Source organism: Podarcis gaigeae (genome assembly GCF_964106915.1).
Source record: "Podarcis gaigeae genome assembly, chromosome: 5".
NCBI lineage: Eukaryota > Metazoa > Chordata > Lepidosauria > Squamata > Lacertidae > Podarcis > Podarcis gaigeae.
In genome coordinates this window covers 17,639,152-17,660,874 of record NC_139681.1, presented here as the reverse complement: position 1 = coordinate 17,660,874, position 21,723 = coordinate 17,639,152, and the positions used below count along the sequence as shown (strand labels likewise).

The 21,723-nt window shown below is 44.0% G+C and overlaps 1 protein-coding gene across 1 annotated transcript in view; it reads right to left on the bottom strand.

Moving 5' to 3' along the window:
- Nucleotides 1-13,559, bottom strand: part of LRMDA (leucine rich melanocyte differentiation associated) — a 741,312-nt gene extending 727,753 nt beyond the window's left edge. The window contains 1 exon segment of the mRNA XM_083738575.1: nt 13,264-13,559. Coding sequence (XP_083594701.1) covers nt 13,264-13,293 — 30 coding nt within the window. The 5' untranslated portion in view covers nt 13,294-13,559.
- Nucleotides 13,560-21,723: the final 8,164 nt, after the last annotated feature.

Genomic DNA, 21,723 nt, shown 5'->3' with positions numbered 1-21,723 from the left:
AAGGAAAAGGAAAAAAAAGGAAACAGAACAAAAAAGTACATCTCTTACTAATAAAAAGTAAAAAGGAACAGTACATTGCGAATATACATCAACATCAAAATTTAAAGGAATGCTGATTTCCCATATAGAGCACATATGTTTACAACAAGATGCCACTCTTAATAAAGATAATACATTATTGCCATACATAAAAATTTATAAGATTAAAGGAAGTCCAATCTTAAGTTCTCACATACAGCAGTTATTAAACAATGAATGGTGTTGTACAAGACACACTGCAATTTTATCTTGCCACACATAAAACAGTTGAAGTTTTAGTGCTTAATCAGAAGCTCCAATGAATCCATATGAGCTCATCCCTCTATAGCAAACCACTTACATAAAGTTCCAGAAAAGGCTGACTGAGTGCTTTTTGAAAATTGATGTATTTGCAAGTTTAATTTGTGATAACTCCCTATTTAGTCCGGAAGAATTTAAGCAGCAAAGCAATGTCTATGCTTGATTCAGAGTGCACTCTTTAAAGAACTTGGTCTTAGAGAGTTCCCATTTGTCTTTTAAGTTTCCATTTCTTCAAATTCCAGATAAGAACAAGAAAATAAGAGTCAGGCAAGTTGTGTTTGGATGATATTTCATGTTCTTCAAAATACAACCTACTCTACATGACAACTTGCCACTGCATCCCCTAACTTTACAAATCACCCTTGTGGTTCAGCTGGTCTTAAAATGATTGCAGTCTGATAATGTAGCACTTCATCCCCTTTAATTCATCCTTGCTCAGTAACTTCATCTGAGAAAGAGATAGTCAACTACAGAGAAAATAGTTTTACTGTGAATACATGAGCTGAAAAAATAAAAAGCCCAGAGTTCATTCTTGCAATTTCCTCTCCCTTCTCAAGGCATCTGTCATCCCTTCCTTTGCAATAAATTCTACTTCAGGACAAAGGCTCGCTTTTAACAGTCTCCAGAAAGCAAAAGGAAGAGAGATTTCAATCTAATTATTTGGAATCCCACTCCAGAATCAGTAAACATTTTCCAATTGTCTGCTGCCATTCACCCTAAAGGATCCCAAAGCTATTTACAAGACACATGTTCATGCAGAAGCATTTAGATTAATACACACAAAAATGTAACCACTTCGGGGCTGGAAAAGACAGCAGCATATTTTTATCATCAGGAGAAAATGCTGCACATAAACTCCTTCTTTCCCAGTGTCAGTTTTCAGATTTCCAGTTGCTTGACATAGAACAATCTCAAAGAGCCAGATGTTAGGCCTCCTATGCTTGTGTCAAAGAGGACCTCCCAATTAAGTTATGGTTGAGTAAGGGGTTTGTTTGTTTTCCACATTGTATTTCCTGGGCAAGAACGTACATAGAAGGGGTACAACTGCAATGAAATAACATGCTTTTCATAACCAATCCCAAAGCCGAACCTTTTTTGTTTGTATTAATCTAAATGCTTCTGCATGCACATGTGTCTTGTAAATAGCTTTGGGATCCTTTAGGGTGAATGGCAGCAGACAATTGGAAAATTGTTAACGGATATGCTAGTAGGTCTGTGCACACATATGCATATCTTATACACATATTCACTGAAAGCAATAATCTGGGAAATTAGCAATACTGTACAGTGGTACCTCTGGTTACGTACTTAATTTGTTCCGGAGGGCCGTTCTTAACCTGAAACTGTTCTTAACCTGAAGCACCACTTTAGCTAATGGGGCCTCCTGCTGCTGCTGCTGCCACTGCACCACCGCCGCACAATTTCTGTTCTCATCCTGAAGCAAAGTTCTTAACCTGAGGTACTATTTCTGGGTTAGCGGAGTCTGTAACCTGAAGCATATGTAACCCACTGTACACTGCTTTGAATCTTTACTGGAGACAACTGTGTGCACATAGATAGGGTTGCATTGGCTATGACATGACAGCCATTACATAACAGGAGTTACAGGTGGAGAAGCTTCCTGGGGCAGTCTGAGCTGTATCACTTAAGTGTTATATCAGAGATTAGTTGAGTCAAAAGAGAATCTCTATTCTTGATGTTTTTATGGATACTTTTTGCTAATTTTATTCTTATATTTTCATTAAAACTTACATATTTTTATTAAAGTGTTCATAAATACGTAAAAATAAAATAAAAATACGTTCCATTTTTAGCAAGGTGCTCTCACCCTCTCTGGGAAAAAAGAGTCCAGCTTTGCCCTCTTAGGGAATGCAAAAAGGTGCTTGATTTAATTAAGGCAATATATGCTTGCCAGCTGGGAATCATTAACTCAGAAGCATAAATTAATGATGGAATTATAGGCACTGCTTACATTAGATATGGCACTGGACCAAAGTTAACTGGGGGTAGGATGCACAGGAGGGGGGGAAATCAGTTCACTTTTAAATAAAAAGGACACCATTACATCTCATTACTCAACAGATGGTGACACCTCTGTTAAACATCATCCAGTCCTATATTTAGCGGGCATTGGCAACACACCCTTATACATGTTTACTCAGAGGTAACATCACACTGAGTTCATGGGGCTTACTCCTTGGTAAGTGGGATTGCAACCTTAATGGTCTTCCTTAGAAGTGCGGGCAGGGAGAATGATTCTACTTGCCATCACACATACACAAGGCTCTTTGGAACAGAGCGGTGCTAGGTAAACTCAGTATTTTCTACCAACAACCACTGCTCTTTCTGGCCAGGAAGACATTTCATGATAGAGCTGCCACCCTGCAAATGAAGTCCAACAGAAAGTAGTCCCAAGACCTTATGGGGCCAATTCAGTTAGTAGGATTGTACTACCTACAAAATATGTGAGATTAGGGGCTCATTTTACATTTGTTATAATCAAGAAACGAGTTATGAAGCATAAAGTTAAAGAGTCATAATAAAAAAAACACTGAGATAATTCATTGTTTGAACACTCTAGAGTACCATAAAAGTGCTATTACAATTTCCCACCACTAAATACATATCCATTTCAGAGTACTTTGTACTTCAAAAGGGATGCATAAAGCCTCCAAGGAACAAACACTTGCACTCCCTGCCACATCCAACCACAGCTACCACAATTATATATTCAAAAGCACTGGAGTAAACAAACTTTCTGCAAAACCAGCTGTTTCAAAAATACACGGGGTCACCTAATGTATACACCAGGAAAAAATGCAAAAAGGTACAGCCAGCCCCCCAAACCCAATTAAAAGTGAAAAGAAATGTTTATTTCTACTGTGGGTTCTGGCCCTGTATAAGCACAACCAAGACTGCAATCCTATAAATCTTGGCCTGGAAGTTGAATTTTCTAGGACTTCTGAGCAGACCTGCAGAAGATTGCACAGGGAAGCTCCCGATTCAAGCAACTATTCTATTGTCTGCTCCACTGAGCTCAAGTTAGTAAATCCAGATAAAGACAATAGCTAGTTAATAACTGCTGCCACCTCATTCTGTTTGCACAACTGAAATTGGCCTGGTGACGTCCTATTTGAAGAGTGAAGGCTCCACGTGGCATAAAAAACACAAATTTATTTCTTTGACCAAACTGTTTTGTTGGACTAACCCCAGTCCAATGAGAGTTTATAAACAGGTGCTTTAATCTCAATGGCCCACCAAGGGTGTCAGAACTTACACACTAATGATGATATTTCTGGCACTGGGGATTTGTTTATTTTTTTATGTCCATGATCTTTAAGCATTTGGTTCAAGCCTTGGTTGACAGGATGCTACTCTTATGTTTACACTTATCAGTGCCATCTCCAACTCCTCAAAAGATTCCATCAACAGTGTCTCCAAAAAACAATACACATCACTTGGGAAGACAGGCAAACTAATGCCAGTGTATTGGAAGAAGCAAAGATCACCAGTGTCAAAGCAATGATTACTCAACGTTAACTTTGTTGGACTGGCCATGTTGTTTGGATGCCTTATTATCGCCTGCCAAAGAAACTACTCTATTCTGAACTTTAAAATGGAAAGCGTAATGCTGGTGGTCAACAAAAGAGGTTTAAAGACTCTCTCAAGGCAAATCTAAAAACATGTAGTATAAACATTGACAACTGGGAAACACTGGCCTGTGAGTGCTCCAATTGGAGAACAGCCTTTACCAAAGGTGTCATGGTCTTTGAAGATGCTCGAATTCAGGATGAAAGGGAGAAATGTGTTAAGAGGAAGGCGTGTTTGGCAAACCCTCATCACAATCAACTCCCACCCAGAAACCTATGTCCCCACTGTGGAAGGACGTCTAGATCCAGAATTGGCTTCCACAGTCACTTATAGACTCACTGTTAAGACCATGTTCATGGAAGATAATCTTACTCAGCTATGAGTGATCACTAAAGAAGAAGAAGAAGATGATGATGATGACTCAGGGGACAAAGTAAAGGCCAATGGTTGCAAGGAAGGTACAGATCTTAAAGCAATGACAAAGTTAGCTTGGCACTGCCGTGCCTAAAGACAGCACCACCACATACCAAAAGCCACCATTTCACATAGCTCTTAAAATAATCTGTTTGAAAATCTGATGTTATTGGGTGAAGCAATTCTGAATATACTTAAGAACTCCAGTTCATAACATGCAAGCTACAAATCAGTGAAATTGCCCCATGAGTCCAAGTAGGGCTTCCATATATGTAGCAACACAAAGGGGAAATGCTAGCATCATATAGAAGTACAGCAACAGAAGTAGTGTGTACAAATGGACCCTGTACTCTGGCACTAGGGAAAATTTACTGAACACACAAGTACTTACATTCCACTGATACTCATGGAATGTAGGTATGTTTGCATTCCCACCCTGATCATGTTTACTTACATGTCCTAGAGGGACTCACTAGTTTCAGTAGAATTTGTCCTCCATGAGAAAGCACTTAGGTTTGTGATCTAAGTACTTTTATATAGCCAAAAATCAGACCAAGAAAGAAAGCACAAGAAGAAAGATTAGCAGAGACTTATAACAGCCTGAAACTCTGGGGTGAATTTTATCTGACAATTCCTTTAAATTAACCCAGATTAGTTCCAGCAGCTTCTCCACACAACTGCTGTTCCTCTCTTCAGAAGTTGCCTTGACTTACATAGCACAGCTGTGTGGCAGGTTTACTCACAGATTTATTCTTACAATATCCATATGGTTTTGCTTTCAACCATGTGGATATTAGAATATGGGAAAGCTGCCACACAAAGAAGTCTCAGAAATTGCATGGACTTTGAATGATTGGAGAGCACGTCCAGCCAACCAATTTACAAGGTTCAGTGGGCACCAAGTAGACTGAGACAAGCTGTCCCCACCAAACAGGCACTTTGTGCAGGGATGTGCTGAAGATCAGCATGTATTCTAACCTTGTAAGATGCACAAAGTGTTAATGTGTTCTTAAAAATACCGAGTTCCCCTGCAGTCAGAATGTGTGTCCAACTTCACTATGGCCAAAGCGTGAGGCAGGGGAAGTACACTAGGAGTTTATTGTCAGTAGGAATTTGGACTCAAAAGAAAATAGGCAGGACCTCAGTGGTATGCAATTATATGATAGAGGAGCAGACTTTTAAAGCCCTGGAGTGTTTGGTTATGCAGATGAGTAAGCCGCAGCTTTATCAGTATCATTATCACAAATCTACAAGTAGGACTATTGACATCTGTTAAGAAAATAGCACCCAAGGCTGCTTCAGAGCAAAATAGTTCAAGGATTTAGAAGTTTGCTCCTTGCCTATATATAAATGATGAAGTCAGAATCTGAAGACAGCACTCACCCAATGCAGTAAAGAAGCCTTCACCCACCTGGTACCCTCTCAACTGCTGGACTCCAAATCCCATTATCTCCAGCCAACATGCCCAGTGGGCCAGATTTATGGGAGTTGTAGTTCAATAACAGCTGGAGGACACCAGGGAAAGCTGCAGTAGATTAACCCCACACTTTAAGTTTGCCCACAATGATGTACATCTCACATAAGTATGGCTTGACCAGAGTTTGGGGAGTTTTCACCAAAGTCTAAGAAAAACTCTGCACCATTTCACCAGCTACATTATGCAACTGTGATGTGGAGAGTGGCTTACGTAATTTGTGCTGGGGTAAGTCCAGCATTCTGTTCTTACAGTGGCCAACCAGATGTCTGTGGGAAATCCAAAAGCAGGACCCAAGCACAACAGCTCTCTCCCTTCCTGCAGCAGAGCAGCACTCTCCTCCTCCAGCAACTGCTATTTGGAAGCATGACTTCCTCCAACTAGGCAGAGCATAGTCCTCATGGCTAGTAGCCATTGATAGCCCTCTCCTCCGTGGATTTGTCTAATCCTCTTTTAAAGCCATCACTGCCACCTGTGAGACAGAGTTTCATAGTGTAACTATGAGCTTCAGGAAGAAGTAACAGAGGGTACTACTCCCAGCACTAAAATGTATTTTGATTCCCACTGAAAAGTCATATCAAAACAACAGCGCAAAACAACCTTGACATCTCTCTGAACATGAAGCTTGTGGGACCACAAGTCCTTCTGGTTTTCTGGAAAGAAGCAGTGCACACTTTTGGGCAGGCAGGAATTCATGCTATCTGCACTTAACATCTTCAGGTGATGTCTGGGACCCATGCACACAAATATTGCTTATGTCTGTTACCTCCAAGGAAAGGGAGAAGAGACTCCACTCAAAGTTGCAATTTATCACCTTCTAAGACTATGGGGAAGGGGCTCTTTGTTTATTTAATAAGTTCATAGAGAATACATGAGGCTACAGACATAAGAGATTCTCCCATATACCCATGGCCTTGTACAGTACTCAGGAAACATACAGATGCTCAGGCACACTAAAGAGGTCTGAGGCTTCAGAACACCATAGCCATGTAGAGCTTCTAAGCTGCATTAAGACGGTTTAATACATTCATTAGAAAGGGAGAATTTTGGCAGGTAAAGCTTCTTAAAACCGCAGTACCTCGATGGGAGAAGTTGCATCTAAATCCCTTTAATGCGTTAGGCACAGGAGCCCTGCTTCACACCTAGTCTGACAAATAGCCTCATAGGAGAGTATACCAAACCTGTACTCCAGAGCTTTCCAAACTTTTCATGTTGGTGGCACACTTTTTAGACATGAATCATTTCGCAACACAGTAATTCAGCTTTACTAGCAAACCAGAGGTTAAACCAACCCCTTTCCAGCCCTGAGGCAAGCATGGGGAGCGTTTGCATGACACACCTACACACTGCAGCTGACACACTAATGCAGGGGTCAGCAAGGTTTATCTTGCCTGGGCCGGATCGGTCCCATGGAGATCCCTCTGTGGGCTGGATTTCGGGCACGTATGAGGTGATTTTTCCATGAGGTGCGCAGACACGATTTTCAGTGTCTGCGCAGGAGCGAATTTTGGCACAGCGGAAGTGAGTCGCTGCGCTGCTCTGCGCTTCGCCAGTATCTTGGTTCAGGGGCGACTCATGGGCCGGTCAAATGACCTCCACGGGCCGCTTCCAGCCCATGGGCCTTAGATTGCAGACCCCTGCACTAACTTGTCCCAACACACAGTTTGGAAAGCTCTGCCATAATCCTGTGCACAATTACTTGCAGTGTAAGAAACTCAGATATATAAGCTAATTGCCAAATGGCACCTTAAATGGAGATTATGGTCACCACAACAGAATGTCTAGGCACCTTTTTTTGCAATGAAATTTATTATTATTATTTAGGGTTGCCATATTTTGAAGAGCAAAAAAGGGGACATTGTGATGACTCTCATTTTAAATACCACTACTATATGTAGGCTATAGAAGCTGTGATCTACTGCTGAGGGGGGCAGGAGAAGAGAAGAGGAAAGCAAGTCTTCAACCACCAGTCATATCTACGTCTCATCCAGAATGTATAGCCAGAGACATTTTGGGAAATTTAAGAAATCCACCGAGAAAGAAATTTTACCCCTGAAAAGGAGGGCATGTCCTGGAAAAGAGGACACACACCAACCCTATCATTATTATTCCTTTCATTTCTTTACCACTTTATATTTTAAAGAAAAAAGTGGTTTACAACACATTAAAACATCAAATAAAACAATCCAGAATAAAACTAATTCAATTCATATTCAAGCCCATATTTATTTACCTACTTAATTTACTGTAGATAGCTGTCCCACAGCAGAAGTACTCTAAGAGGTCAGTGTGATGTAATGGTTAGTGTATTGGACTAGAACAGGGGTAGGCAACCTAAGGCCTGGGGGCCAGATGCAGCCCAATCGCCTTCTCAAAATGGCCTGCAGACTGTCCAGGAATCAGGGTGTTTTTACATGAGTAGAATGTGTCCTTTTATTTAAAATGCATCTCTGGGTTATTTGTGGGGCCTGCCTGGTGTTTTTTACATGAGCAGAATGTGTGCTTTTATTTAAAATGCATCTCTGGGTTATTTGTGGGGCATTGGAATTCGTTCATATATTTTTTTTCAAAATATAGTCCAGCCTACCACATGGTCTGAGGGACAGTGGACCGGCCCATGGCTGAAAAAGGTTGCTGACCCCTGGACTACGACCTAGGAGATCAGGGTTCTAATCCCCACTCACTCATGAAGCTCACTGGGTGACCTTGGGCCAATCACAGCCTCTTAACCTACTTTACAGGGTCATTGTAGGGATTAACTGAGGAGGGGTGTGAACTATGGACTTCTTGGAGAAAAAGGCAGGATATAAGTGCAATAAATAAGCTCTTCTGTTCTCACCAGCTTAGGAAAGTTGGAGGGGCCAGCCAGATGGAGATGTCAGCCACCAGCCTGGCATCCAGAGATCTCCACATGGTGGCAATTGAACCCGCCCCAATTGCAAAACACACCTGGCGAATTTCAAATATTGCTTTGCTTCTGAATAAATTCACACGGGTTCTGGCTTTTAGACTGAAATCCAAAAATACACTTACCAGGATAAAAATCCCATGGAATGTGTTCAGACCTACTTCCAAATATGTATATAGTCAAACTATGGTAACTGATTCTTCATTTTTAGGGACCACGCCTTTTAAATGTTGTGACAAGCAAGAGAAAGCTCAAGGTTTAGTGCTCTAAAATGAATCCTATCCATAATCATGAAAAAATGTTTAACATGTATACAGTCATACCTCAGAAGTTGAACAGAATCCGTTCTGGAAGTCCGTTCAACTTCCAAAGTGCAGCTTCTGATTGGCTGCAGAAAGCTCCTGCAGCCAATCGGAAGGCGTGGAAGCCCTGTCGGATGTTTGGCTTCCGAAAGAACGTTCAAGAACCGGAACACTCACTTCCAGTTTTCAATCGTTCGGGAGCCGAAACCTTCAACTCCAAAGGTGTTTGGGAGCAGAGGTACGGCTGTATAGTGAAGACCATCAAGCCTATCAAGAAAGAAGGATCAGAGAAGGATTGCTCAACAGCACAACTTATTTAGGACAAGAAAATGGACTTTTCTACACAATAGATCATTATCAAAAGAGACAGTGGTGACTATTAGCATAGGGTGTTAGACAAACCTTGTGGAGAACATAGGTTCTTCAACAGCTATTAGCAAAAATAGAACATCCATGTTCAGAGGCAGTAAAGCTCTTTCGTCTGGTACAGCAGAGCTCTTTTATGGTTGTAATTCATTAGTTGCTATCTCAAAGAAAAGTCTATTCCTCTACCCTCAGATGTTTTTGTAATCCGTGCAAAATGTTTCTCAAAAAAAAGGAAGAAAAGTGATACATAGTTTGTAGGTATCTTTGCGTATTGTTTAAGTATGTTTCTATCTTGCAGAAACAAAGAACAAACATACACACCTGAAAATGGTTACTACTATGCTGAAAATGGAAGTTGAGGCATGGGCAGTAAACCCCCTTTTCAAAATAAAAAGAACACACATACACCATATTTAATTTCATGACAGCTATGTGCAATTTTATTATTTTCTGTTTTGCAAGCAAAACTTCAGCGTAACTATGTCAGCACCCACAACTGATTTGAAACATGTATCGGACCCTCCCCACAACTGATTTGAAACATGTATCGGACCCTCCCCATGGACACATGGCTTTTAAGTGCAGCATGTTGTAATGAGGACATTGGTAGCGGCTGCAGCATAATGGCAGGAATAATAATTAGTATTACCACCTGGGCAAAAGTGCATTCTGCAAAACGTGTTAAGAAAGCAAGCCTTTCTCAATGGGCTTGCTGGAAGCCCCCTTGGTCCAAATCTTACAACTGTTGTGAACTCAGTAAGTGGCCCTTAGGCAAGCCACTCTTCCTCAGGCTTTTCCCACCTGCAACAGTCAAGATAAAATAGCTGGCCTATATTACAGTGTTGTTGCATACAAAGCAATGTGTACAAAACTCTACACGTGCTCCTTATCCATATGAGACATGCACAGACCCTTTAGCAGTAATGGGAGTGGAGACCTTAAGAGCATGCTTGGTTTTGATCATTTTATCTGTGGGTCAGAGAAACTTAAACCTTCTGCTAGTAAGCGGAATATATACTCTGCATCACTTTAACTTACTGCGTTCCATCATACCTCTCCTCCCTTTCGACTGTTGCCCATAGACTGGCCTTCACCAAAGCGAGGTTCAACGTTTTCCCTCCAATGTCCTGAGACATAGATTCTTAAAGGGCCAAGCCCCCGCCATGTGCGAATGTGATAAGGAGACACCGGAGTCGCTCCAGCACATTATGTTCACTTGGCCCCTGCTCAATGTGCCACGGGCAAATTTGTTGGGATCAATCATACAGAAACTAGAGGGTACCCCACCAAAATCCCACCTTGCCCAAATCTTGCAGGATAAGGATACTCATACGACCCTGAAAGTGGCAAGGTTCCTGGTCGCTGTCCTTACCCAAAAGCGACGCCAAGGAGCACTACAAGCTAACTAAGGCGTAGTATGCCATTCTATCTTATAGTATTTTATTGTTATAGTGGTGTTTTAGCGGCTGTTTTTCCCACGTGCACAAGTTGTTATTTATGTGTCGTTTTTACCTGTATGGGCCTATGGCCATAAATAAATAAATAAATACTCTGCATCCACAGTGAAGTTTAAAGCAACAGTTAGAGGACATTACCCCAACAGTAAGAGTTTGAGGGCACAGCCCTGTTCCAAAGAGGTGATGTCTGGGAACCCATGAACACAAATATTGCTTATGTCTGTTACCTCCAAGGAAAGGAAGAAGAGACTCCACTCAAACTTGCAATCTATCACCTTCTAAGACTATTGGGGGGGGCTGTTTGTTTATTCCTTAAGTTCATAGAAAATACATGAGGCTACAGACGTAAGAGATTCTCACATATGCCCATGGCCTTGTACAGTACTCAGGAAACGTTACAGATGCTCAGGCACACTAAAGAGGTCTGAGGCTTCAGAACACCATAGCCATGTAGAGCTCCCAAGCTGCATTAAGACAGTTTAATACATGCATTAGAAAGGGAGAATTTTGGCAGGTAAAGCTTCTTATAACTGCAGTACCTCGATGGGAGAAGTTGCATCTAAATCCCTTTAATGCATTAGGCACAGGAGCCCTGCTTCACACTCAGTCTGACAAACAGCCTCATAGGAGAGTATACCAAGCCTGTACTCTAGAGCTTTCCAAACTTTTCATGTTGGTGACACACTTTTTAGACATGCATCATTTTGCAATGCAGTAATTCAGTTTTGCCAGACTCTGGGGTTGTGCGCCCATCTCACTTAAGAGGCCAGGGGCCAGCGCTGTCCGAAGACACTTCCGGGTCACGTGGCCAGCGTGACATCGCTGCTCTGGCGAGCCAGAGCTGCACACGGAAACGCCGTTTACCTTCCCGCTAGAAAGCGGTCCCTATTTATCTACTTGCACCCGAGGGTGCTTTCGAACTGCTAGGTTGGCAGGGGACGCAGGTGGCGCTGTGGGTTAAAGCCTCAGCGCCTAGGACTTGCCGATCGAAAGGTCGGCGGTTCGAATCCCTGCGGCGGGGTGCGCTCCCGCTGCTCGGTCCCAGCGCCTGCCAACCTAGCAGTTCAAAAGCACCTCCGGGTGCAAGTAGATAAATAGGGACCGCTTTCTAGCGGGAAGGTAAACGGCGTTTCCGTGTGCGGCTCTGGCTCGCCAGATGCAGCTTTGTCACGCTGGCCACGTGACCTGGAAGTGTCTCCGGACAGCGCTGGCCCCTGGCCTCTTGAGTGAGATGGGCGCACAACCCCAGAGTCTGTCAAGACTGGCCCGTACGGGCAGGGGTACCTTTACCTTTACCTTTAATTCAGTTTTGCATCATTTCATGACACAGTAATTCAGTTTTACTAGCAAACCGGAGGGTAAACTAACCCCTTTCCAGCCCTGGGAGGAGCGTGGGGAGCGTTTGCACAACACACCTACACACTGCAGCTGACACACTAACGTGTCCCGACACATAGTTTGGAAAGCTCTGCCGTAATCCTGTGCACACTTACTTGCAGTGTAAGAAACTCACATAGATAAGCTAATTGCCAAATGGCACTTTAAACAGAGATTATGGTCACCACAACAGAATATCTAGGCACCTTTTCTTGAAATGAAATTTATTATTATTATTTAGGGTTGCCATATTTTGAAGAGCAAAAAGGGGGACACTGTGATGACTCTCGTTTTAAATACCACTACAGTGGTACCTCGGGTTAAGTACTTAATTCGTTCTGGAGGTCCGTACTTAACCTGAAACTGTTCTTATCCTGAGGTATCACTTTAGCTAATGGGGCCTCCTGCTGCCGCTGCGCCGCCGGAGCACAATTTCTGTTCTTATCCTGAAGCACTATTTCTGGGTTAGCGGAGTCTCTAACCTGAAGCGTATGTAACCTGAAGCATATGTAACCCGAGGTACCACTGTACTATATGTAGGCTATAGAAGCTGTGATCTATTGCTTAGGGAGGCAGGAGAAGAGAAGAGGAAAGGAAGTCTTCAACCACCAGTCATGACTATGTCTCATCCTGAAAGTTCAAAACAGCTGTAATGAGCAGGAATTGCTCCCCTTTAGATGCAATAATAATAATAGTCATTTGAGAGAGCTTTCCCATACCCAGCTTGAACCCATGACTTGGGACAAGGGGGGCTGACGCCATGAGGAGAAAAGGGAGGGGAAATTCTTCCCCTTCTTCATTTTCTCCTCGTTGCGTTGGGGGAGGGAGAGAGAAGTCAGGCGTTTTGGGTAATAGGAAGCACGAGAGAGAAGTTTTAAAGGACTCCAAGCAGAGGCTGAGAAAGGAAGGGGGGCGGGATAAGAAAGCGAAACTGAGAGACGCTGAAACGAAAGACGCCGCCCGCCCGCCCCCCCAACCAACCAAGTGTTTCTGTCAAACAAATAGGGTTAGGTGGGTGAGTGGGGAGGCACTTACTTGAGTTCCATTTACCACGACCCCTGACATCTCTGCCCCCAAAATGTGCTGCCTCTCTCTCCCCACACGCCCCACTCAAGGGAGAGGCAAGACTCCTCAGGGGACTTTTCGCTTCTCCTAAGGTGGCCGCCCCTGGTGGGCTGAGGGGAAGGAGCGCGACGGGCGGGGGAGGGGGGGAGGAAAGAAAAAAAAGGCGCGAAAAAGAGCTCCTCAGCCTTCCCCAGCTGCGCCTGCAATTAAATGCCCTGGGAGGAAGCCCAGCTGTCGTCAGCTGATCCCGAGGCGGAAGAGCCCGTGTTAACTGACGCCGCGCGCTATTCCGGGTTCCTCACGTGAGCGAGGCGAGGGGCCTCTTGCGCGTCGACCCAAAACCGTCGGGGGCCGAGGTGGGATGCAACTTCTCCTCCCAGGATGAGCTTACCTGGGAGCAAAGAAGCCCCTCCCAAAGACTGCCTTTTTTTTTTCAAACTTGGGTGCCCAGATGTTGTTGATATTTTTTTAAATTAATTTTTTATTGATTTTCAACACAAGTTAAAAACAAAACAACACACACACATAAACAAACAAGAACATATAAACATGTATCATTTCAAAACCTCTTTTTCATAAACCTTGTTTCCCGGACTTCCCCTTACCTCCCCTTTTCTGCATCCCTGTTCTAACTTTTTTTCAGCAACTCCTCACCCCAATCCATTAATACCATCTTCTTATTATAATTTCTTCTCATACTTAATCAGTTACAGCTGTAATTCTATATTTTATTTTCCCTTGACATTTTAACACTCATGAATTTTACAACAGTTCTTAAGATATACTTTAAATTTCTTCCAATCTTCTTCCACCGTCTCTTTTTCTTGGTCATGGATTCTGCCAGTCATCTCCGCCAGTCCCATATAGTCGATCACCTTCGTCTGCCATTCTTCCAGTGTGGGTAGTTCTTGTGTCTTCCAATACTTCGCTAAAAGGATCCTTGCTGCTGTGTTGTTGATAATTTTTATTCCTTTTTCCTTTTTTATTAAGTTTTCATTTTACAATATTTAAATACATCCTTCCTGGATTTTTCACGTTTTTTTTGGCTCATATGAGCTAATCGGCTTCCTTCCCTCCCTCCTCAAAGGTAAAGGACCCCTGACAGTTAAGTCCAGTCATGAACGACTCTGGGGTTGCGGCGCACATCTCGCTTTACTGGCCAAGGGAGCCGACTTTTGTCCGCAGAGTTTTTCCAGGTCATGTGGCCAGCATGACTAAGCCGCTTCTGGAGAACCAGAGCAGCGCACCGAAACGCTATTCACCTTCCCGCTGGAGCGGTACCTATTTATCTACTTGCACTTTGATGTGCTTTCGAACTGCTAGGTTGGCAGGAGCTGGGACCGGGCAATGGGAGCTCACCCCGTTGTGGGGATCTTAACCACCTACCTTCCGATCGGCAAGCCCTAGGCTTAGTGGTTTAGACCAGAGCGCCACCCGCATCCCTCCCACCTTATGGTTGCATTAATTCTTTATTGTGGTTGCCGCAGTCACACCTCTTCCTGATTACTTTGTATCATTCCAATTAACCAATTTTTATTCATTTTTCAGTTACAATCCAATGATTGCCTCACTATAACAATACCAAATTATAATGCAATTACAAATACCAATCATACAAATACCGAATTATATAACTCAGGTGCACACACACCCACGTGCTATTTTTGATAGTTTGATGATTTTCTTTATTTCTGCATTCCAAAATCTTACTAATTTCAATTACATTCCGGTCAAAATAATAATCCCTTATGCAACAACTGCAATATTAATAACTTCCATCCATGCTTGACACATTAAATAATTTATAGAACTACAAGTGAGGCACTCAAACTATATCCTTGTTCTTCCTGTGTGTGTGGCAATTATTCTGTCCGTGGTATTTCTTCCTGTCCTTGTAAAATGTTACGTCTATCTTTTCCCGGTTGTTGTTGTTCTCCATCACATGTTATTGGGCTACAATGCCCATCATCCCTGACCACTGGTCCTGGTAGCTAGGGATGATGGGAGAGCCAGTGTGGTGTAGTGGTTAAGAGCGGTGGACTCGTAATCTGGTGAACCGGGTTCGTGTCTCCGCTCCTCCACATGCAGCTGCTGGGTGACCTTGGGATAGTCACACTTCTTTGAAGTCTCTCAGCCTCACTCACCTCACAGAGTGTTTGTTGTGGGGGAGGAAGGGAAAGAAGGTTGTTAGCCACTTTGAGACTCCTTCGGGTAGTGATAAAGTGGGATATCAAATCCAAACTCTTCTTGTAGTCGAGCAACAGCCGGGGGACCCATGTTTGAGAAACGTTTTGGAGTCTAGCCCATTCCCCCCAAAAAACTTGGGTTTCCAGCTGTGGTTGAGCTGCAACTCCCATGATCTCTAGAGAGCAGGACCCAGTGGTCAGGGATGATGAGAGTTGTAGTCCAAACACAGCTGGAGTCCCAAGTTTGGGAAACAGTAGTCTAGCCCTTGCAGCTGTTTCCATTGACACATTGCTTGCTGGTAGGACACAGGAATAGGTTAAGGCTGAGAGAGATACTGGGTGGTCTTGCATCAGCTAGTGAGCTTCATAACTGAGTGGGGATTTGAACTCAGGTTCTACTGGCCCAAGTCTAACACACTTCCATACTGTCACATTGTCCTCCTGAAACCAAAAGGGGTTGTAGCCAGAGAACCAGCTGGAGCTTGGGAAAGCACTGAAAAAAAGGTGGGGCTGGGAGAGATACTCCTGCTTGAACCCCTAGAGAGCTGCTGCCAGGAAGTGTAAACAGAAGTGAACTAGAGGGCCTGATGGATCTGATTCAGAATAAGTCAGCTTGCTACGCTCCTATGGTTACAGAGACAAAAGTAAGGGCAGATTGTCTCCAGTCACAGAACAAGCACTACTAGAAATGCACCTGCAAGGGAGGAATAGCCTGGATTTAAACTGGGTTTAAATGCCTCTTAATAACTTGCCTCTGAACTACAACACCATCAACCTAATTTTCTTTTCATGATCCTCCGTACATTCTCCTCTTCTTGTGTGTGTAGTCCAGGCATGGGGAACCTGTGGTCCTCCAGATGTTGGACTATAGCTCTCAAAATCCTTGGCCATTAGCAATGCTGATGGGAGCTGGAATCCAAGAACACCTGGAGAGCCACAGGTTCCCCATGCCTGGATTAGCCTATGTTATTATAAGCCTGCGACCAGGTCTGTGCTTTTTATTTTTGTTGATATGCTGTGCCTAGCTATTAACATCATTTTAATATTGAATTCAATGGTGCTTATGCAGAACTTCCTAGTGGCCTGTGTGCCACAGATCATCCTGTCACTCGGCCAACCGGATAAGCAGATAGCTCAGTCAGTAGAGCATGAGACTCTTAAGGTCAGGGTTGTGGGTTCAAGCCCCATGTTGGGCAAAAGATTCCTGCATTGCAGGGGGTTGGACTAGACTAGATGACCCTCGTGGTCCCTTCCAACTCTACACTTCTATGGTTCCATGGTTCAACCTTAATGGCACCCAACATTCACCAGCTGCTGTGCAGATTTAACCTTGCCTCATGGAATAGTTACTTCTGGTCTGACAACATTTTGTTATTGTATGTTATTAATACTGAGTCACCTGACTGTGGTGTGGTTTGCACATGGTTGCTAAAATTGTTAATCCACCCCATGCACTTGTGTGCAGGACCAGCCTGCCCATTGGACAAAGTAGTTATTCACAAGGGGTTGAGGAAGTTGGGGGGGGGGGGAGAGAGGTGGAGGTGGAGTGGAAACTATTTGCATTTATCATGGATAGCATGCTGTCTAGCCACCCCAGCTAACACAGAGACATACATATAAGAAACTATGATATGGAGCGCTTACATGGATGCAGACCTCTGCCTAGGCCACAGGCACACTCAGATCTGGTCCTGTGTTTAAGTTTATTCTTGAGTGTTAATGCTATGCCGATCCTTAGAGAGACAAGCAGATAAGGGGATATCTTAAACTGGATCAACTTCTATTGGTGATGTGACATAGTACATGTCATCACCTTATCTAATGTGTGTCCTGCAACATATTCTCAGTTTTGAATGGGTTTTACGTTTCCTTCCTTATCTTGGGCAAAGCCCCAATACCTTAATATATAAGGTGGTTGCTGTTTCCTTTTCTACCATGCTTCATTGTCCTTACATAGCTGTCAGGTATAGTAGCACATTCCAATATAAAAATGTGTGATCTCTTGCCTCCCAGAGCTGAACACGTGCCTGGAAGCAAAAGATCCTTTGGAAGGCATTCTCGTAATAGTGTCCTATCTAGAGTTCTGAAAAAGTGTGACAACCACAAAGGTAAGTATATACGTTCGTATTACGAAAGTCGGCATGCATTCTGCAAGTATATACACATGCCCCTGGCTGCTGCAGGGAATTGCTTGTCCATTTCCCTCACAAAAAAGGCTGGAACTTGGGGAAAGAGCTGTTGCTCCAGCAATGAAGTAGCTCAGACTGGGGACTTACATAGAAGCTGGAGACTCTGCTCCTTCCTAGCACTTGGGCAGACCCTGATCCATGAGCTACCACCTCATCCTGAGCCTCAGATGCAGCTAGCCAGGCACCTGGGTGGCAGCGCTGAAGCTCCCATCTGGATCACCATCTCCTCTGCTCCTATGACCCTGAAGAAGATGGGAAGGGGCGGGTCAGAGATCCAGCCAGGGGAAGCCATGCAGCAGCTGTGGCGACCTCTAGTCCTTGGCAGGGATATCCAGAGTCAACAGCGCTTCAGAATCATTGGCATTGTGGAGATCTGCTGGAGGCTCCTCCTCCTCTTCTTCCTCCTCCTCCAAGGTCTGAGTAGGCTTGAACCTTGAAGAACTGCTCCCAAAGGCCAACCACCATCTATCTTCAATTTAGCTTGCACTGTGCTTGAGTGCTTTTGCATTCTGCCAGGGGGTAAAGCAATCTAGTTGTCCAATATTTATTCATTTTCTACATTTTTTAGATGCCCAATAGCTCTTCGAGCATCATACAAGAAAACAGCAAAACAACATAAAATCCCAACAAGATACAATAAAAAGCAGCTTTACACAATTATAAATAGGAGCTAAAAACATAACAAGCAGCAAAATGCATTTTTAAAATACCAGTGAGTAAAAACACTTAATAAAAACAACAAAAAGCAGGAGCAGATAATTTAAAACAGAGAATTTAAAAATTAAAAACGTTGGATTTGAACTTGGGAGGATCCAGGGAAGCTGAATACCAGAAGATTCAAGACACCAGTTTACAAAAAAATAACCAACCCACCCAAAAATGGTTGCTGGGGAGCACAAGTGGGAAGTGTGTTGTTGGGTTCAGGCCTTGCTCTCAAGCTTCCCATCTCATTGGCCTTTAGTCAGATCCAGCGGGGCCCATCTTATATTCTTAACAACAACAAAAATTGTTGGAAATACATCCAGTAAGGTACCAGGCAGACCACTCTGGGTAAACAATACAGTGGTACCTTGGGATGTGAACGGGATCCATTCCGGAGCCCCGTTCGCATCCTGAATGGAACGTAAGATGGACGGCACATCTGTACGTGCGTGGGTCGTATTTTGCCACTTCCGCGCATGCGCATGGCCTCATTTTGAGCGTCTGCGCATGCGCAAGTGGCGAAACCCGGAAGTAATGCGCTCCGTTACTTCCGGGTTACCGCAGAATGCAACCCAGAAGCGCTCGACCTGAAGCACATTGAACCCGAGGTATGACTGTACTGTACCATTTTACAGTCATGTCCTCCATTTTGAAGGCGTGGCTTACAAGCAATTTTAGATTCCCTCACCCCCCCACCACCTCAAAACAGTACATTTTGGACTATATATGTGTACCAAATGTCAGGTTTCTAGCTCATGAAGAAATATCCTGATATTTGATACCATCTTCAGTAAGTCAACCAGCCCATTCAAATTCCCCATATACAGTGGAACCTCGGGTTGCGAACGTGATCCATGCGGGAGGCGATTTAGCACTTCTGCACATGCGCGAGTGCTAGGTTCGGCGCAGTGTGCAACCCAAAAACGCATAACCTGAAGCGTCTGTAACCCGAGGTACCACTGTACATACAGAATGGCTATAGTTACAACTGGTGCTCTTAATAAACCAAGTATGTTACTTAAACAAACAAATGGAAATTTGCAGGTTGTTTTTTAAAGGCATGATGGGTTTTCACTCACTCACTGAAATATAGAAAGAATATATACCTGTAAAATTGAGCAGGTTACCTGAAAACGACTTGACAATACAGCGTATGGAAAGATCTCAGACTCTGGTCTTTCATTTTTTAAAAAATATCTTGCCCTTCTAGACAGAAAGGTATGAAGCAACGTATGAAGATACCTTACTGAGTGATTTATATGAAATGGCAGAAAGGCAAAAAGAGCAAAATCCAGAACCACTGAAGCCAGGCAAGACTACGATGGTCTTCATGGTCCTCAAACAAAGCAGTGTAGGCTTTCTGTGAGCTCCTTTAAACAAATTCCTGCCCAATAGTAACAGAAGGTATTTTCTAATCTTCTATCATATTCACACTTACATGAGAGGAAGCCCTCTTGAACACAGTGTGACTTCCATATGTTATTATTGCAGTACTAGAGGGTTTTTTGGGGGGGTAGTTTCTTCCCAGAGGGACGTGGGTGGTGCTGTGGGTTAAACCACAGATCCTAGGGCTTGCCAATCAGAAGGTTGGCGGTTTGAATCCCTGCAACGGGGTGAGCTCCCGTTGCTTGGTCCCTGCTCCTGCCAACCTAGCAGTTCGAAAGCCCGTCAAAGTGCAAGTAGATATATAGGTACCGCTCCGGCGGGAAGGTAAACAGCATTTCCATGCGCTACTCTGGTTCACCAGAAGTGGCTTAGTCATGCTGGCCACATGACCCGGAAGCTGTACACCAGCTCCCTTGGCCAATAAAGCAAGATGAACGCCGCAACCCCAGAGTCGGTCATGTCTGGACCTAATGGGCAGGGGTCCCTTTACCTTTACCTTAGTTTCTTCCCTTCTTGTTACCCTATCACAGATGGCACGCATAGAGATACTCACTTCTTCAAATGCATTTGTCTTTTCCTGCCCCCCTGTGGTGCATTAACCTCTTCTCTATTTATATTGGCTTTCTTTTATTGTTTCCTCTTTGTCTATATATCTATATGCCTATTAGGTAGTGCATTTGACTGAGGTCATTCTGTCTGCAACATCCATCACCTCATTGGTCACCAGGGTTGATTTGATTGACTTGGTTAGCTAGGCAAGTGTTACCTTCCTCCCTCGTGCTCTGTGGAAGAAGGAAACCATCCCAGAAAACAGGAATTTATTGCTTTTCACTTAAGGGTTTGAGGCACTGGACATCAGGCATCAGAGGATCCAACCCCCCACAGTAGATTGCCAGGAATGGATAAAACAAGGAAAGTTCTTACCAATGCTTTTTATTCAATATTCACAGAGAGAGGCTTAGAAATCCAGCCTCTTAGAGTAATGGTGTTGCTTCAAGTGAAACCCCTGTTATCATAAAGCACCAATGCAGCAGCAAGCAAGGCTATAGCAGCCAAGTCAGCTGCTTGTGGCTGGAAAGCCAAACAGGATGTTTGTGACTGTTGCCATGGGAACAAAGGGGCAGTCCATTCTGTACTGAGCACCGGATGTTAGCTCAGTGTGTGTGTCACATGACCCGTACTGGAAGTACATGGGTGGAGTTTATTCTTACTGCTGTTGAGTGCAGACATGTTTTCTCTGTACTGTTGTGAGAGACAGAAATAAAGGATGTAAATAGTTTTCTGTCTGCTTCTTTCCCCTCCCTGGGGGACACCAAAGGGGAGAGAGAAGAAACGGTGTGTTTTTCTCACAGCCTGAGAAAAATCGCCGAGACCTCGCCTGCTTATCTGCCGGGAGTAGCAGCGGGGAGGTCGCCAAGGAATATCTGCCGGTGCCTATGCTGTGGCACATTCCTCTGACCCAGGCAGAATTCCAACAACCCCACCCCCTCCGTCTCTCCCACTTCCTCATGAGTCATTGCTATGGGTGCTGGAAAGGGCCTTTTGCCTTTGAGCTCTTTGCTCTCTCTCCTAATTTCAGTGCTCACTGGGTTCTGGGAGAGGGGGGGGTCTGGAATGCTTTCTAAAGACACTGAGTCTGTCAGCTGTGTCTCCCCTGGTGGTGCTTCTTCTTCCTCCTCCTCCTTTCCCAGTATTTCCCAGTTTTTCCCCTCATCTGCCTCTGAGCTGTGGCCTTCTTCAAACCCCTGTTGTAATTCTGAACTGTCTCGTTCTTCTCTGGAAGGGTCAGGCTGGGGAGGCAGTCTTCACCATTCCTCCTCTGCCCAGTCCCTGACACTGAAGAACATTCGCCCCACATAGGTGAATGTTTCTAGCCCCCTCCCTAGAAACAATGGTGACATCACTGATGACTTCATAAGGAGCCTACTCTTATACTAAGGTCAGACCCACTACCTACCCCATAAAGT